Raw genomic sequence first — 15474 nt, forward strand, 5'->3', positions numbered from 1 at the left:
AAAGTAAAGTGATGACTGACTTTTGTGCAAAACACAAAATTAAGCAAGTATTTGGTGCACCAAGAAATCCATCCACCCAAGGGCTTGTGGAACGGGCTAATCGAACAAGCAAAGAAACATTTCTAATATAATTAAAGAACTCGGCTTGTTACCAAACAAATGGTGTGTAAAGCTGGGAGAAGCAGCATACAAAAAAAAGATAACAATTCACAGGGCAATTGCAAAAATTCCGGTCTTATGAAGTAGTGTTTGGATGCCTTCCAAGAAAAGAACTCAAAAGCCTACAAGTTGGTAAAAAAGAAAGTGCACAAGAAACAGAAACAAGCAACACAGAACATGAAATTCACCAAGAACTGCAAACAGGGACAGAAGAAAATATTGAGGAACACACAGAATTCATACCCAACACACAAATTAAACCACAACCAGAAAAAGAACAAGAAAGAGAACCACACAAAGAACCAGTGACAAGAGCAGCAAAAAGAAAAAGGGAACAACAACAAGTCTACACAACACAGCAAAAATATAACAAAAAAATGAAAGAAGCAAGACCCGCAAAACAAAACTTTAAACTTCATGATTATGTTGCACTTAAAATAAATAGAGAAGACAAGACAAAACCCCTTCATCCAAATGTACTGCTACGTCAAATTGAAGAACTTGAAAAAGACTATACAAAAATTAGCACAAAGTTTGGATTAATCTCAACTTATACAACAAGTGTACATGTATTTCCACAAATAGACTAAGTCAAATAAAAAAGCCAAACATTTCATTTGATCATTCCAAGGGAAATCGCACTTACAAAAGCCTGTAAAATGGCTTCGAAGCAATAGCCATAGTTACATGTAAACCTATATAACGTAAATGGAACATTTTTTCTATTTATAATATTGTTACATGTAATTTAATTTGTAAAATAAATGAGTGGTTACTGGGGGAATAGATATGTGGAAAATGTAATCCAAACAGCAAAGAAGTGGTGTTGAGTTACATACATTAAAAACAAGAACAGCAGACTCATATTTCAGTAAATTCCTTTTATTTTCAGATGACCTTCAATAATTATATAATAATTATACCCTAACCCTAACCCTAACCCAACAAATCTGCTTTAAAAGATATGACTTAAGGGGGCTGGAACCAGTTTCACCACTTTTAGAGACCTTCTTATTAGAAGGGTTATAACTACTATACTGTATCACGTAACAGCAACGTTATGGTACCACATCAAACACCAATTATTGCTTAACAAAATGTGCTCATTATTTTGACGTAAAAGGTTGCCATGGCAACATGAAAGCTCTCCAAAAACACCCTATATTTCGTCTTTACTTGCTTATATCTCAAAAATGAACTCGGTGACCCCCACTTTTTATTGTAGAATAGTAATTAGCAATTTGAGATAGAAGTATCAGCAAAGTTTAAAAAAATTCTTGGGAGCCAATTCAGAGCTACCTTAATTTTTCGAAAATTTAAGGTAGCTCTGAATTGGCTCCCAAGAATTTTTTTTAACTTTGCAGATAGTCCTATCTCAAATTGCTAATTACTATTTTACAATAAAAAATGGGGGTCACCGAGTTCGTTTTTACAATATAAGCAAGTAAAGACGAAATATAGGGTGTTTTTGGTGAGCTTTCATGTTGCCATGGCAACCTTTTACGTCAAAATATTGAGCGCATTTTGTTAAGTAATAATTGTTGTTTGGTATGGTACCATAAGATTTCTTTTACCTGATACAGTTTTGTAGTGACAACCCTTCTAATAAAAAGGTCCTCAAAAGTAGTGAAACTGGTTCCAGCCACCTTAAAATAAAGAGAATGGACGACTTCCAAACATTGATAGTCATTTCAACTTGGCTTAAAACAAATTTACCTGGGTTAAAATCTTTTTGACAATCCAAGCTAGTTTAAAATATTTTGACCTAGCTTGAAATCATTTTGACCTAAAGTACATTTCAAACTACAACATAATACCATTACCTAAATCCAAGACCTACGGTGGCTGCTCTTTTTCTAATGCAGCACCACAATTGTGGAATTCAATCCCTCAGGGCATTAAAGAATCAGAAAGTACAGAAACATTTAAATCTTGGCTCGAAACACTTATGCTTAAAAAGCACTTCTCACATTAATACTATAATTTATGTTCACTTTATGAATATTATATGCTCACTATATGAATCCTACATGAACATAATTATATGTAATTTTCGTATTATTTACTTTTCATATTATTTTTATATTAGATTCTTATACTACAGTGTAAATATAAATTAGACATTCATTTCCATTTACATGTATATTGTAATCACATTGCAATTAGATATGCGCACTAAATGTATTATTATTATTATTATTATTATTATTATTATTATTATTATTATTATTATTATTATTATTATTATTATTATTAAATTTAGTCATTGACACTCCTGACACACAGAAAGTAGAGGCCAATCTAGGACCTCAAGCATGCAAGAGACACTCGAGTTACATTTTGTACGAGAGTAGTCTTGAAAAACGAAGTGGGCATCCCTCCACTATAACTTCTCAAGGTTTGAAATATTGCACTGAGTATAGGCTGGGATCCCAAACACAAAAAGCATATTCAAGAGACAGGCGTGTGAGAGAAAGGTACAGTTTGGCCTTAGTTTCACAAGTACAATGATAAAAATTACAAGAAATGAAGTTGAGTGTCCTCTTTTCAAGGATGTGCACCTCAAAACCGCGGCAAATCAGCCCTTGATGTTCAACTCAGCCTCACCTCAGGGAACAACAAGGGTATGCGAGAAACAAGACTCACTTTTCCCCTTAGGGCCAGTCAATAATTAGTAATTATTATTTCTTCGTCTTTTATATGTATTTATACGCTGACAAAAGCAACCAATATGCAAATCAAACAACAATTTTAAAAAAATTACAAAAATTAGTTGAGACAGTTGCCAACAGAGCACACTGGCAACGAAACATTGATTGTTTGCAAAGAAAACTTGTCCAAAAAGTACGTTTTCGCGATACCCCTCCCTCCCCCACCCTAATCAATGTTGTACCGCTGTCGACAAGGCTCGTAGAAAACAGGAAAACACAACATTGTCCTGGGGGTGCGGGGGAGGGGGCCGTTTTCGCACCGAGCTTGAAATCGACTCTAAAGGATAAGAGTGTCTCAACAATTTTGACGCCGATTGTCTGTATGAAAAAAAATTTGTATGAAGTGTAACGACGACTTCTGATAAGCTTTTTTTTGCATTAATATATGAAATATACACATTTCAATAGCGTCTTTATGCGTTGTCATGTCATATAGGAATCAGAACATATATAAATCACCTTTTTCTTTATTACGGTGATGTAACAGTCACTGGTGTGATTGCAGACATTTCAGTGTCGAACATGGTTTTCACACAGAACATTTCTAACGAGATAAGGGCATGTATACGCTTGCCATCTATTTGCGAAGGGTGGAAAGTGAATGATATTGTCCGGGAAAGTGATATCTCACGGGCTTCTATGTACCGCATTCTAAAAAATGAGAAATTTTAACGCAAGTAATCACTACCAAGAACGTCAATTACAACGGCCAAAATGTGAATGTCGAACGTCCAGCGAAGTTAAGTTCACGCCACAAACGCTTATTATTGAGAGAAAGGACATGGTACTACATAATGATAATTTCAAGACGATTTGTGCAGTGTTTTAGATTTGACATACCTTGAAATAAAGTGATACTTTCGGAACATTGCGTGACGTTTAGCATTCCCTTTTGAAATTCACCATACATAATTCCATTTCAACTTGTTACAAGGGGTATGAGCCATAAAAAAGAGGGAAATATAAATAGCAAAGACAGTTTGGGACTCCTGGGACAAAAAAAGAACAGCAAACAGTGCTGCACTCTGATTTTAGGAACTCCGCGGAGGAGTGGCCACGAGTAACCACGAGTAACCATAATTAACAAGTAGAATAATTACATTATCTTTTTATAATAATCTTGTGGTTACTCGTGGTTACTCGTGGTAAATGAGAAAATATTGTTTCCTTACTCCCAAAAATATTCATTTCCCACCAAAACCAGCTCTGCAAAGCATCTGCGACAATGTGGAAGGTCTTTTTGCACCGACGTAGCAATTTGAGCGCGGAAAGTAAATGTGTTCCCCGGCTGTAACAGCCACCATGTCTGTTTCGCGTTCATCTGCGACACGGCTTCGACCAACAAAATCCGCTTCTTCTGATGAACTGGAGTTAGAGGCATAACCCTTACCAAATCCATACTTTAACGCTACTCACAAATAGCGTATAAAAGAAGGCAAAAATGAACAGGTCCCTTGCACTTACGTCACAATCTTCGCTTCGCACAGGACAACGCATTTTTCACATTCGAAAACACAACATTGTCCTGGGGGACAATTTTTCACATTCGAAAACACAACATTGTCCTGGGGATGCGGGGGAGGGGGCCGTTTTCGCACCGAGCTTGAAATCGACTCTAAAGGATAAGAGTGTCTCAACAATTTTTTCTCAACGCAAGCACCCCAACCCACTGGGCTGCACTGAGATTTAGCATTTATGAGGAATGGCAATCAAGAAGTAGAGTGTTTATTTTGGTCCTGTATGGACAAGGTCTGCGGGCTCTACTAAGTCATGCTCCTACAAATTTGCAAATGCAATTATAAAATTAACTATTCATCAAAGTTATGACAAAGGGACAGGTACTACAGTACATGTATTTGAATCACATTTTCTCCTCTGTATTGCCCATTACAAATCAACGGGGGTTGATGAAATATTAAACATTCAAAAACTCATTAATAGTACGCAGTGTATTACATGTAACAGATATATATAGTCACTGCATGTGACATAGCTCATACGTTGCATGCTTAAGTTTGGAGGGCTGGGGGGAGGAGTTTTAATTATTAAAAGAAAGTTTACTTCCTGAAAAAAACATATTTGTACAGGATTGTGATGTTCACTGCAATGTTTCTATTTCAAAATAGATATAAAAAAATAAGTTAATGACAACATCATAAAATGGCATCAAATTAAAAAAAAAGTCTATATTTACCGGATAAAATAATAATAAGGCACTGATATCTAAGCTTGTACATGCAAGGACCTGATGTAATTATTTATGCATCAGCAAGCATAGAATGCCTAGCAGGCACAGAAATAACAGACAAGTTAAGTAAACAAAGGAGCTTTTCGAGTCACGCTTTGTCGCTCAATAACATTGATTCATGAGTTAAGGATATGCAACCAAAGCATAGTATGAGATCGCTCAATCACTTTGGCTTCTAGTATACAGGATTCATAAGAAAAGTTACAGAATTATGAAATACAAGCCAAAGGGGGAGATTCATCATGTGATGGCACATGATGAATGAGCAAATAAATAAATACTTAGAACCTTAGATAAAAACAAATCTGTGCATGGCATAAGCTACATCATATTACATGTACATGACAAAAACTATTATATTTTCATTAGTGGAAACCTCAGCAACAACCACTGCAGTAGCAATTGTTGCATCCTTGCTTACTGTCTGCATCGATACTCAAAAATGTGGACTAGGCACTAATCAAAACAAAACAAAATAAAACAAAATTTGCCATTCTAATAATTATGGATCCTAACTCTTATGCTACATACCCAACAAAACCGTAACAATAATCAATAAAAAGGATTTAAGGTCAGTATTAACTAAGCCTTTCTTTCACTCAAACTAACGCTGGTTGACAAAATTCCGCTTAACGAAGCACTTAGTCCGTTATTATATTTTAGAGTACTGGTGAGTAAAAAGCCTACATCTCTACAAACCACAACAAATTAAACATCAAATGAAACTGAGCGTCACTGAAACAAAGGCTCCGTGAGCCAACTCACTCATATTTTGTTCTTTAAAACATATTTTGTTGTTTAAAAAAACTGGAATTATAATCCTAAATCCTGATTTATCTAAAACCAATACTGTGGGGCCAACCCCACCGATTACCATCGGGGGTTGCCTTGTCAAAAGAGTAAACAAATCGAGGCTACTCTGTGTAACTGTGGACGATAGGTTAACATGGTCACCAAACCTATCTGAAGAGAAAAAGAGCTTTGCCAATAAACTCAATCCATTAAGAAAATTGAAGTTTCTACCTACGAGCGTTTTAGAACAATAATTCTACTTTAGTATTATTTTGCCTTCAATCACCTACCGCCTTGTGATATGGGCAAACGGCAGCAACTCTGAGTTACTTAGATCCATCGATAAACTCCACGGCCGAGCCGCGAAGTTAATCTACAACTTAGGGAATGACACTTCTTATGAACACGCACTTAAGATAGCCAAATGGCATTCCTTAGCTTACATTTACAAGATCAAACTGTTCAAGCTCATGCATAATACTTACAATGACAGACTACCTGTACCATTAAGTGATAACATTGTTACTAAGAGAAATACCGAGTACTCGTTAAGAAGATCAGAAAACATTGCTGTTCCTAGGTTTCAATCTCGCTATTTAGATCAGTCTGTTAGTTACAGGGGCGCCATCCTCTGGAATGCAATTGCATCCAGGCATCCGGACTTAACCCACACTGAACGTTGGACTCTAGACTCTAGACTGAATAAGATAAAAGTGTTAAAAGATTTTAATTTTAAAGGAACATCTGCCTCGACTGCTAATTTCAGTGATGATGATTTTATATATTTTTAGGATTTCAAGCACTTAGTCTTAACGGTATGCTATTTTTCACAACCGTAAATTATTGTAAACCTATTACTTTATTATGTGCAACTGTACTTTAGATTTAGATGCACAACCCCAAAAGCATTAGCTTTAACCATTATCGTGCTGAAATAAAGTGGATGTATGTATGTATGTGTTTACAGAACAATTACCATTGCACCAACGCCCTTATTTTTGTAGGTTACAGCTAAGCGACCTTCTTTACTAATTGCAACTGAAGGTGGTGGAAAGTCGTTCACTTCCTTTTCATGGAGTATAATTTTCCGGAGCATAATTTTTCGATAAAACTCGCCATCTTTAGTGTACATTTCCACTGTCAGTCTGTGTCTACAAAGATCAACTCCCACAAGAAGGACGTATTCACCCAATGGATGAAAAGCCAAACCACAAGGCCACCCAATGCGGACTGCAAACTCATGCGTTTTTACACCATCCTCGTTGAATACCATGCAGACATTTTGAACGCTTAATTCCAGCACAAAGATCTGTCCACCAGGTCCAACAGCAATATCTGCTGCATTACGTATTATCCCTCTTCCCAAGCTATGTTCATGTATTCCTTTAAGGTCGTACACATGGACCACATTATGTGCTAATACCAGCACTTTGCCATTGCCGACTGTCAGTTCTCTAGCATATTTTTCCCCCTTCACGTGAAACTTCATGAGCAGCTCAGTTCTGTTGAAAACTTGAACTTCCTGTCTATCCCCACAGAGTAGAACCAGAACATAGGTATTGTTACTCTCATCAGTAGCTACAGCAAGCAACTCTGCACTAGCGTCATCAGTTTGCACATGTGGATAAAAGTTGTAAATAATTTTCCCACTGTTATCAAAAACCTTGACAGTTTCATGATTGTCTGCTACAAGAAATTCTCCATCTGCATTTGTTGCAATTCCAGTGGGTTTCTTCAGCTTGTGATCATCTTTGCCGTCCTCACCAAATAACCGTGCAAAACATCTATAGTCAATGCCAAGTTTTTGTAAAACTTTGGCAACGCGTCCATCCCTTTGTGGATCAATTGTCTCATCTTTGATGTCAACAGTAGGATAGCGGCAAATATCTATGCTTTCACCAGTTGCTAGCAGTATATCGTTAATTGCGCGATTTACCAGCCAAACAGCTGCAATAATTTCTCTTCGATCTTTTTTTTTAAATCGACCCCTGATGTTAAGAAGACCTTTCTTCAACTCCACTTTAAAGTTGTTCTTAACCTCTGGCAGACAGTGAAGTTTCCGAAGACATTGTTCGCACTCTGGTAATACACCTTTCAGGACACTCTTCACTGATAAAGATTCCGTTGAGGCCCTCAGGATTTCTACAGCTGACTCTAGGATTGCCGCAATCACTCGATAACGAATAGCAATAATGCGGTCAAGGGTACTGAGAGATTCATTGTTAAAGGCTTTGGTTGCTTCTTCACGAGCCATTTTGAATCTCTCTTTTCCTTGAGATAGCACTCCCCTGGCTTCTCCTATAAACCCCATCAGCTTCATATTTCTCATTCCAGCAGTGAGAACTATCGATTTGACAGGAGCGGGAAAAGTCGGCCAGCTCACTACATCTTTTAACTGCGGTTCGTCTGCTCTCTGTCTTGACCTTGTTGCTGCATCAGTCTCTAAGTCCATTGCTTCGTTCAGATACATAACGCCTGTTTCAAATGCATCTATTGCTGCGAGAAGATCCTTTCTTGATAACGCATCCAGTTTTGACTTGACCTCTTCAATTTCCCGTGCGATTATCTTTCGAATTTCCTGATCAGCCACATCCCCATCTCTCAACTTTTCCACTGCGCAAGCTCTGGTCTTGTCGACCAAGAAGCCAACAGTGACCTTAAGTAACAAGGTTATTATTGACGACATGTGTTTCGATGGGAAGAAATGACAGTAAATGAGATTTGCAAGGGTAGATAACCGCTTATGAGTGGTTCACCAAAGAGTGTATAATTAGTTTTCAAAAGAATAGAAGAATATTCCACACATCAGTTGCTGCATGTCAATTAAGCGTGGCATCAAAACCATTATGCTTACAGAGTGGTAATGTAGGACATCACTACTTTCATCTTTTGGAAAAGATTTTATGGAATTTATATATTTTTCAAAAAATATGGCACTTTCAAAAAATTAAGGAAGTGGAAAGGAATTGGAGTACATTTAACTATGCATGTAATCAAATGGAACAGGAAAGAATCGCCAAAGCATAAATTCTCGGAAACAAAGAATGGGGGTTCCCCATGAAAATGATCTCATAAATACTAATAAGAGTAGTATAGTAGTTGGGGGAACAAGAGCATGTTTTAGTTTTAGTTTTAGTTTCGTTCTTATAAAAAATGCTGATTCAGCTTTTTCATGAAACTGTTTCAGTTTTAGTTCTTATAAAAAATGCTGATTCAGCTTTTTCATAAAACTGTTTTAAAATGATTGATTCGGTTCTTGGAGAAAATGCTCGATACAGTTTTTCATATAAATACTAACCGTAATAAAAGGAGAAAACAGCTTTGCTTGTTTCGACAGAAGAGTGATCGCGAAAATGGCATATTGAAGCACCAAATCTTTGATTTGGTGTTTCATATGCCATTTTCCAATCACTGACCATGATAATAGTATCTAGTTGTTGTTGTTCGATTTAAACAGCATATTTAAAACCCTTATGTTAGCTGTTCCAAACAGTGCTAATACAAAATACTGATAAAAACACTAAAAATATGTTTGCGCAGAGCATTCACTCTAAAACAGGGTTGTGTCGTAAATATAGCTGCTTGATCAAGTGCTGATTTCAAATACTTCTTGAAGCGGAGCCATTGAACAGAAAATCGAAGTTTTTTCTGTTTCATATGCTCTTTTCCCATTTGCCATTATTATAGCACTATTATTCCAGCTTCGATTTATAACAGCTTATTATAGCAGATTATACTCATACAGAATTTTTTTTTTTTTTTTTACCATTCTAAAACCATATTATCATTGCTTTTTCACACTTATTTAACACAACTTTTATCAATTTTAGAATCAACATAAACTTTATGAGTAAATTTTGTAAGCAATGTTTGTCAGCAAAGTTGAAATGCCTTTAAATATTCGCATAATCACCATAGCGTGACATTCTCGGAAAATAAAAAATGATGTCATAAATAAATGCAAAATAGTTTTGTTGATAAACTTTACGAGTAAACTTTGTGAGTAAACTTTGTCAGTAACCTTTGTCATTCAGATTGCTTTAGTGTGTTGATTTTAAAATGCCCGTAAGAGTAACTTGTTATTCCATTGTCTAATAAATATTGTTTGTCATAGAAGCATGACAATGACACTTTATTCAGCTCATAGCTTCCAAGTTGATGATTGTTGCTTCTAATGGTTTTCATGGTATGATACATTTGTCTGTTATTAAATAGTGTTTGTTTTAAGTCTTCATGTTTGTTTTTTTTTTTTTTTACAAATTTTTTGATTCCTTTTGCTGTTTTATTATTTTGATCATTGTCTTTGGTATATGATACATTATAGATCGCAAACCGATGAATTCAGTGATTGGAATTCCAGAAGCTTCATCTTTGAATTTTCCTATAACTTTTTTGCTTGCTTTGTTGAAATATGGACTATTTTCTGGATAATTACTGGTGTCAAATTTATTTTTATCATTCCAAAAGTCTTGATACACATCATTGGTTTCAATTTCACAAGTCAGTGAGTCTGTGTCTGTGAATAATAATTTTGCTTTATTATTCTACTTTCGTTTGATATAATTATAATGAAAATCATACATCAGCGTTTTGCTAAATTGTGTGGTATTGAAATACAGCATTCCAGTCTCTGAAGAATAACAAATAAAAGAGAAGCGAGAAACATTGGCTTCTGGGCTGACATGCATGTTTATAATTTTCAAGTTCCCTCACAACTTCTTTTCACCACAAGTGTGCCCTCTGAGCATCTGACAGCTTTGTAATACTAAAGTTCACTGAAGTTATGCCCTGTTCCGCAGGGTTAGTGTCAGGATGGGAGACCAAAACAATAAACCCCTCATAAGAAACAAAAGCATCTGACCGAAAATACTATTAACGCTAACAAATGCGAACTCAGCAAGGTACAGATTTTGTTAGCTTGCTTTATGCAAAACAAATATTGATGAAAAAGCAAATAACTATTGATACACAGTTTTTAGAAAGAGCAGAAGAAAGTTTCCGGGACAGTCGATCGAGAATAAAATATTTACGACATGAAAACAACATTAATTTTGAACCGTGAACATAGAATATAAAAAGTTACGATCAGCGACAAACATTTTGGGAGATTTTTGCTACGTTCAAGTAAATCGCAAAATCGAAAGTGACATGGCCGGAATTCAGCGGGCGCCATGAAGTTACCACGGCATGTTTACTCGCCAAACAGTGAAGCATCTGTGTCAAATGATGGCAAGATACCGGGTTTTTGTAAGTTTCTTTTTCTGTCAAGTGTTATAAAGAATGAAATGAGCGAAGTCAAAACAAAGATCACAATCGCCCAACTCTTGTTTATGCAAAGTCAAAATTTACTCTCCAAGACACGTACGACGTTATTTATCACCAGGTAATTCCATCATTTTGGAAATAGCAGCTACTTTATTACTCATCTGCGTCACAATTTTTCACTGATTTTGGGGCTCATTTTGTTGAAACTCAAGCATGCTTCCAACAGGCCTGTGAACCCGTCCTGCTTACAGAGCAATACTAAAAAACTTCTCCCGTATCACATTTCAACCTTACCGTAATTTCCGGCCGATTACCCGCGGGTAATGCGTTAATTTTCCAGTAAACCGCGGTTGCTGCGGGTAATAGGAAGGTGCGGGTAATGCGATAATTTTTAAATCTCAGGTAAGAATTTGACAGCTTGAAACAAGTTAAAATGAGGATAATTAAACCAACACTTCCTTCAAATCTGTGTGTTGCCTTGTTCGTTTATTCAATCTTTAAAATGATGCTTTATTTGCCGTAGTCTTTGTAAAACTGCTCGATGAAAGCAGAACAAATTGAATGAAAAACAATAATCTTTCCCTTCGACCATGTCACAACTTGTCACCGAATTAAAAGTAAATGAGAACGAATTTCTCACCAATATTTTGCATAATGAAATGATTATCATAGCCTTTTAAATTATTGGGTCTTGTTTCAACTAATTTCACACACAGTAAATTTACTTTTGCACAAAATTAATAGTACAGTTGGTAAATACAGATATGGAAAAATTCCCTATGCCAATAGTACAGTAATCTTGTAAAGGCATATTAGACAATACTTAAATTCCTCTCTTCCTCGGCATTTTTAGGCTTCCCAAAAGCTCTGGAACAGGACGCCATGTCCTCGTCGGTTAGTAGAAGAAAAGTTCAAAACACGTGTGAGATTTGATTTTCTTGCATACTAATTTACACCTAAAATGTTTTTCTCATATGCAAATTTCCAACATTCACGAAAGCATAATTGTTATGAAATCTATTGACGCACGCTTTTTCAGGAATGTTTTTGAAGCCGTTCAAAAAACTCGCAGCACGTGTTTTATTGGGTCTAAAACCACTCAGCCGCGCCTCGTTTTTTAAACATTACTTAAAATGATGCTCATCTGAAGCCAGATTATTTATTCTACTTCCAAAAGAATATTTTTGTTTACAAATTATACAAAACTATTTTTTAGCTCTCATATAATTTTTAATATATTTGCATTTTTTATTCATTTTATATAACTATGATTTTATCCTCTTACCCGTATATGTATTTAGCAAACATTAACTTCATTCATTAAAAATATTGTTAAAAAATTTTTCGTTGTCTTTTTATCAGTAGCAGGAAGAAGAATTTTATTATTCTGTCCCATAGAGCATATTTATCTCCCCTATTGTAAAATTTTAAACCACTACACGGTTCAATAAATTGTCTACTCCTGTCATCATTTCTAATATCATATTTTCTGCTCTTTGAATTGCAATTTTATTATTTTCTTTTTGTATCTGTTTTATTATTTCGTTAGTTGCTTTATTATTTTTTGTTTTTGGGTTTGCTTTTGTTTTTGCTTTTGCTTTTGGTTTTGGTTTTGCTTTGTTTGCTGTTGGATTTTTGTTCAACAAATCAACAAATTCATAATGATGTTTTAATATTATATCTTCGACTTGGGATCTTCTTAATTTAGAAACTTGAAAGACAGTTTTAACAGCTTTTACCTCTTTTTAAGTTGAACAACAGTAAAAAAATTTTAATGAATTTTTAGCTTGTTTTTTATATCACTCATTTTATATAATTTTTTATATCATTTTTAAACAGTCATTGTTTTATATGTTGTTTAAAAGCATTTTAACCCAAATAAATTACATGTACATGTATTAAATCTATCTTCACTTGTTTTTTCTATGTTATTTTGATATGGGATATGCAGAAAATATTTTTTAATTTAAAATTGTACATTCCCATCCAACATTTCTTGTTCCAATTCATTAAAGGTTTTATTACTGAGTTGCCGTATGGCAATCCCAGTCGGAAAATGGGTAGATTTTCCGTTTTCTTTTTTTTATTTGGTTAAGTATAACGTTGACATAATTTAAAAATATATAATCGTCACAAAGGTCAAAAAAGGTATCGCAGCTCAATGGATCACAACATTCGCTATGACAATCTATAATTATTTCTATTTCTTTATAAAAATCAATTAGATGTTTTTCAAATTTTTCATACAGAAAATCCATATCAATTTTTCTATGTGCATCTGCAAGCTGCTGCTGATGGATTTTATAATCAAATATATGGGCATCCAAACAACTTTGTAATGTTTTTATTTCTTCTACTTTTTGATTTTTTATCAATATATCAACTTTTTCATTAACCTTTTTTTTTTTTCATTTAATTGATTTAATGTTAGTTGTTCAGTCATTTTGTTATATGTTTATAATAGGTTTTTTTTAATATCCTTTTACCCGTTTATTTTGGGTAACTTATTTTATCAATTTCACCATCAGAAACACTATCTTGAGAAGAATCGCTTTGTGGTGGTAAATATTCGCTTTGTGATGACAAATATTGACTTGAATCATCAATAAAACTATCATTTAAATCATATTGATCATCGCCAACTATTCCGGTCATTACGCGCCCATAAACTGGCAGCGGTTTTAGCACTTTCATTGATCGAAACACTCACAGATTCCTTAAACCGGGATAAGGCTGATTTTTCGAGAAAATCAGACATCTCAAGAGGTCTCAGAAATACTATAGCTCATGCGATGTAAACAATAATTTTTATGTTTATTTTTTTAAATTTCGGCGCGAAATCCGCCATGAACACTACCGGAAGTGAACTTGCTCACACGTTTAACTGCTGACCAGAACCATGCTGTAACACCTATCCCAGAAAGACTAGAAAGCTGAATTCTTGCTGAAAATTTTGATACCAAACATGGCATACTTTACGCAGTTTCTCTGGAAAATTTTGCTCGGAATGAGTGCGGTACCTCGGGAAGGACATCCATATTGTAAGTAGAACCTTGTTCTTCCTGTTCGCAGGGTTCAATACGTTTTTTGCGTTCTTTACAAGGGAAAACAGACGGATCAAACATTTTGCTGCTGACTTCATATTTTGGGTTTGGGTCAAGAAAAGAGTCAACTGTGGGTTTCCACACAGGTATCTGTCTTTACTTCTAGGGATTTTTGTATATTTGCCAGCTATTGTAAGGCTTAAAGGGGTCACTCACCTCAAGACAAAGCATAGAAAAAATGAAGGGTTTTCTTTTTGCCTGAAGTTATACATTGTATTTTTTACAGCAGAACACAGACAACAGTCGTTATGATGGCATCCCGTTCCTGCAAATGTTCCATCTGCAATTTTTAATCCACTTTTTTGAAATATTCAAAACCTCTCCATACATTTCTTTGTAACATTTGACGCCATTTTGAGAATTAGATTTCTAAGAAACCGCTTACGTTACGCGGGCACATGGCTGAAATAGTTGGCGATGATCCAATTGACTATCAATAACATCTGTTAATTGACAATTTTCAGTTAATTGGCTGTCTTCATATATTGTTAATTGACTATTATCATTGACATATTGATCCAATTGACCATCGCTTTTATAATCATTTGAATATTGACTTAAATCGATGCTTGAATTTTGACTCATTTTTATTCTCTTACATGTATGTTAGAAAATATTCTTTATGCTAAAATTGGTGCATTTAAATGTTTTCATATATCCGTCAAATCATTCAGTGGAACCCACGAATTAAAATCATCACTATATCCCTTCCATTTTACCAAAGCTAGTTTTTTCTTGTAGTCTCTCCAGATGACTTCCCTGGTGAAAAACCTCAGAGGATCCTTGAAGATCTTCAAGGATCCTTAAAGATCCTCAAGGACCTGCAAAAGATCTTTGAAGATGAGGATCTTTCAAGGATCCTTGAAGGATCTTTGAAAGTTCTTTAAAGATCTTCAATTGCAATTAGGAGTTGTAAAGATCCCCAAAGAGCCAGTGAGGATCCTGTGAGGATCTTACAAAGATCCTAGTGAGAGTAAGTTTCAAAATCTTGGTAAGGATCCTTACAGATCCTCAAGAATTCTTTGAGGATCTTCCAAGGATCTTAAAAGGATCTTTTAACTGATCTTGAAAAGATCTTTATTAAGATCTTTGAAGATCCTTGATAAATCCTCTATTAATCTTTAAGGATCTTTCAAAGATCTTTGGAAAGATCTTTGTAATCTAATCAAAGAGATCTTTCAAAGATCTTCATGAC

General features: G+C 35.0%; 2 protein-coding genes across 2 annotated transcripts in view; both read right to left on the minus strand.

Moving 5' to 3' along the window:
• LOC138029242 (rho GTPase-activating protein 23-like) overlaps positions 1–15474 on the minus strand; it is a 75959-nt gene that overhangs the window by 43169 nt on the left and 17316 nt on the right. The gene's annotated exons all lie outside the window — the stretch shown is intronic.
• LOC138052604 (uncharacterized) lies at positions 4122–8600 on the minus strand. Its single transcript, XM_068899144.1, has one exon. The coding sequence runs from the start codon at positions 8594–8596 to the stop codon at positions 6872–6874; it is 1725 nt and encodes a 574-aa protein (XP_068755245.1). The 5' UTR covers positions 8597–8600; the 3' UTR covers positions 4122–6871.

This window comes from Montipora capricornis, chromosome 1, assembly GCF_036669925.1.
Source record: "Montipora capricornis isolate CH-2021 chromosome 1, ASM3666992v2, whole genome shotgun sequence".
NCBI classification, from domain to species: domain Eukaryota; kingdom Metazoa; phylum Cnidaria; class Anthozoa; order Scleractinia; family Acroporidae; genus Montipora; species Montipora capricornis.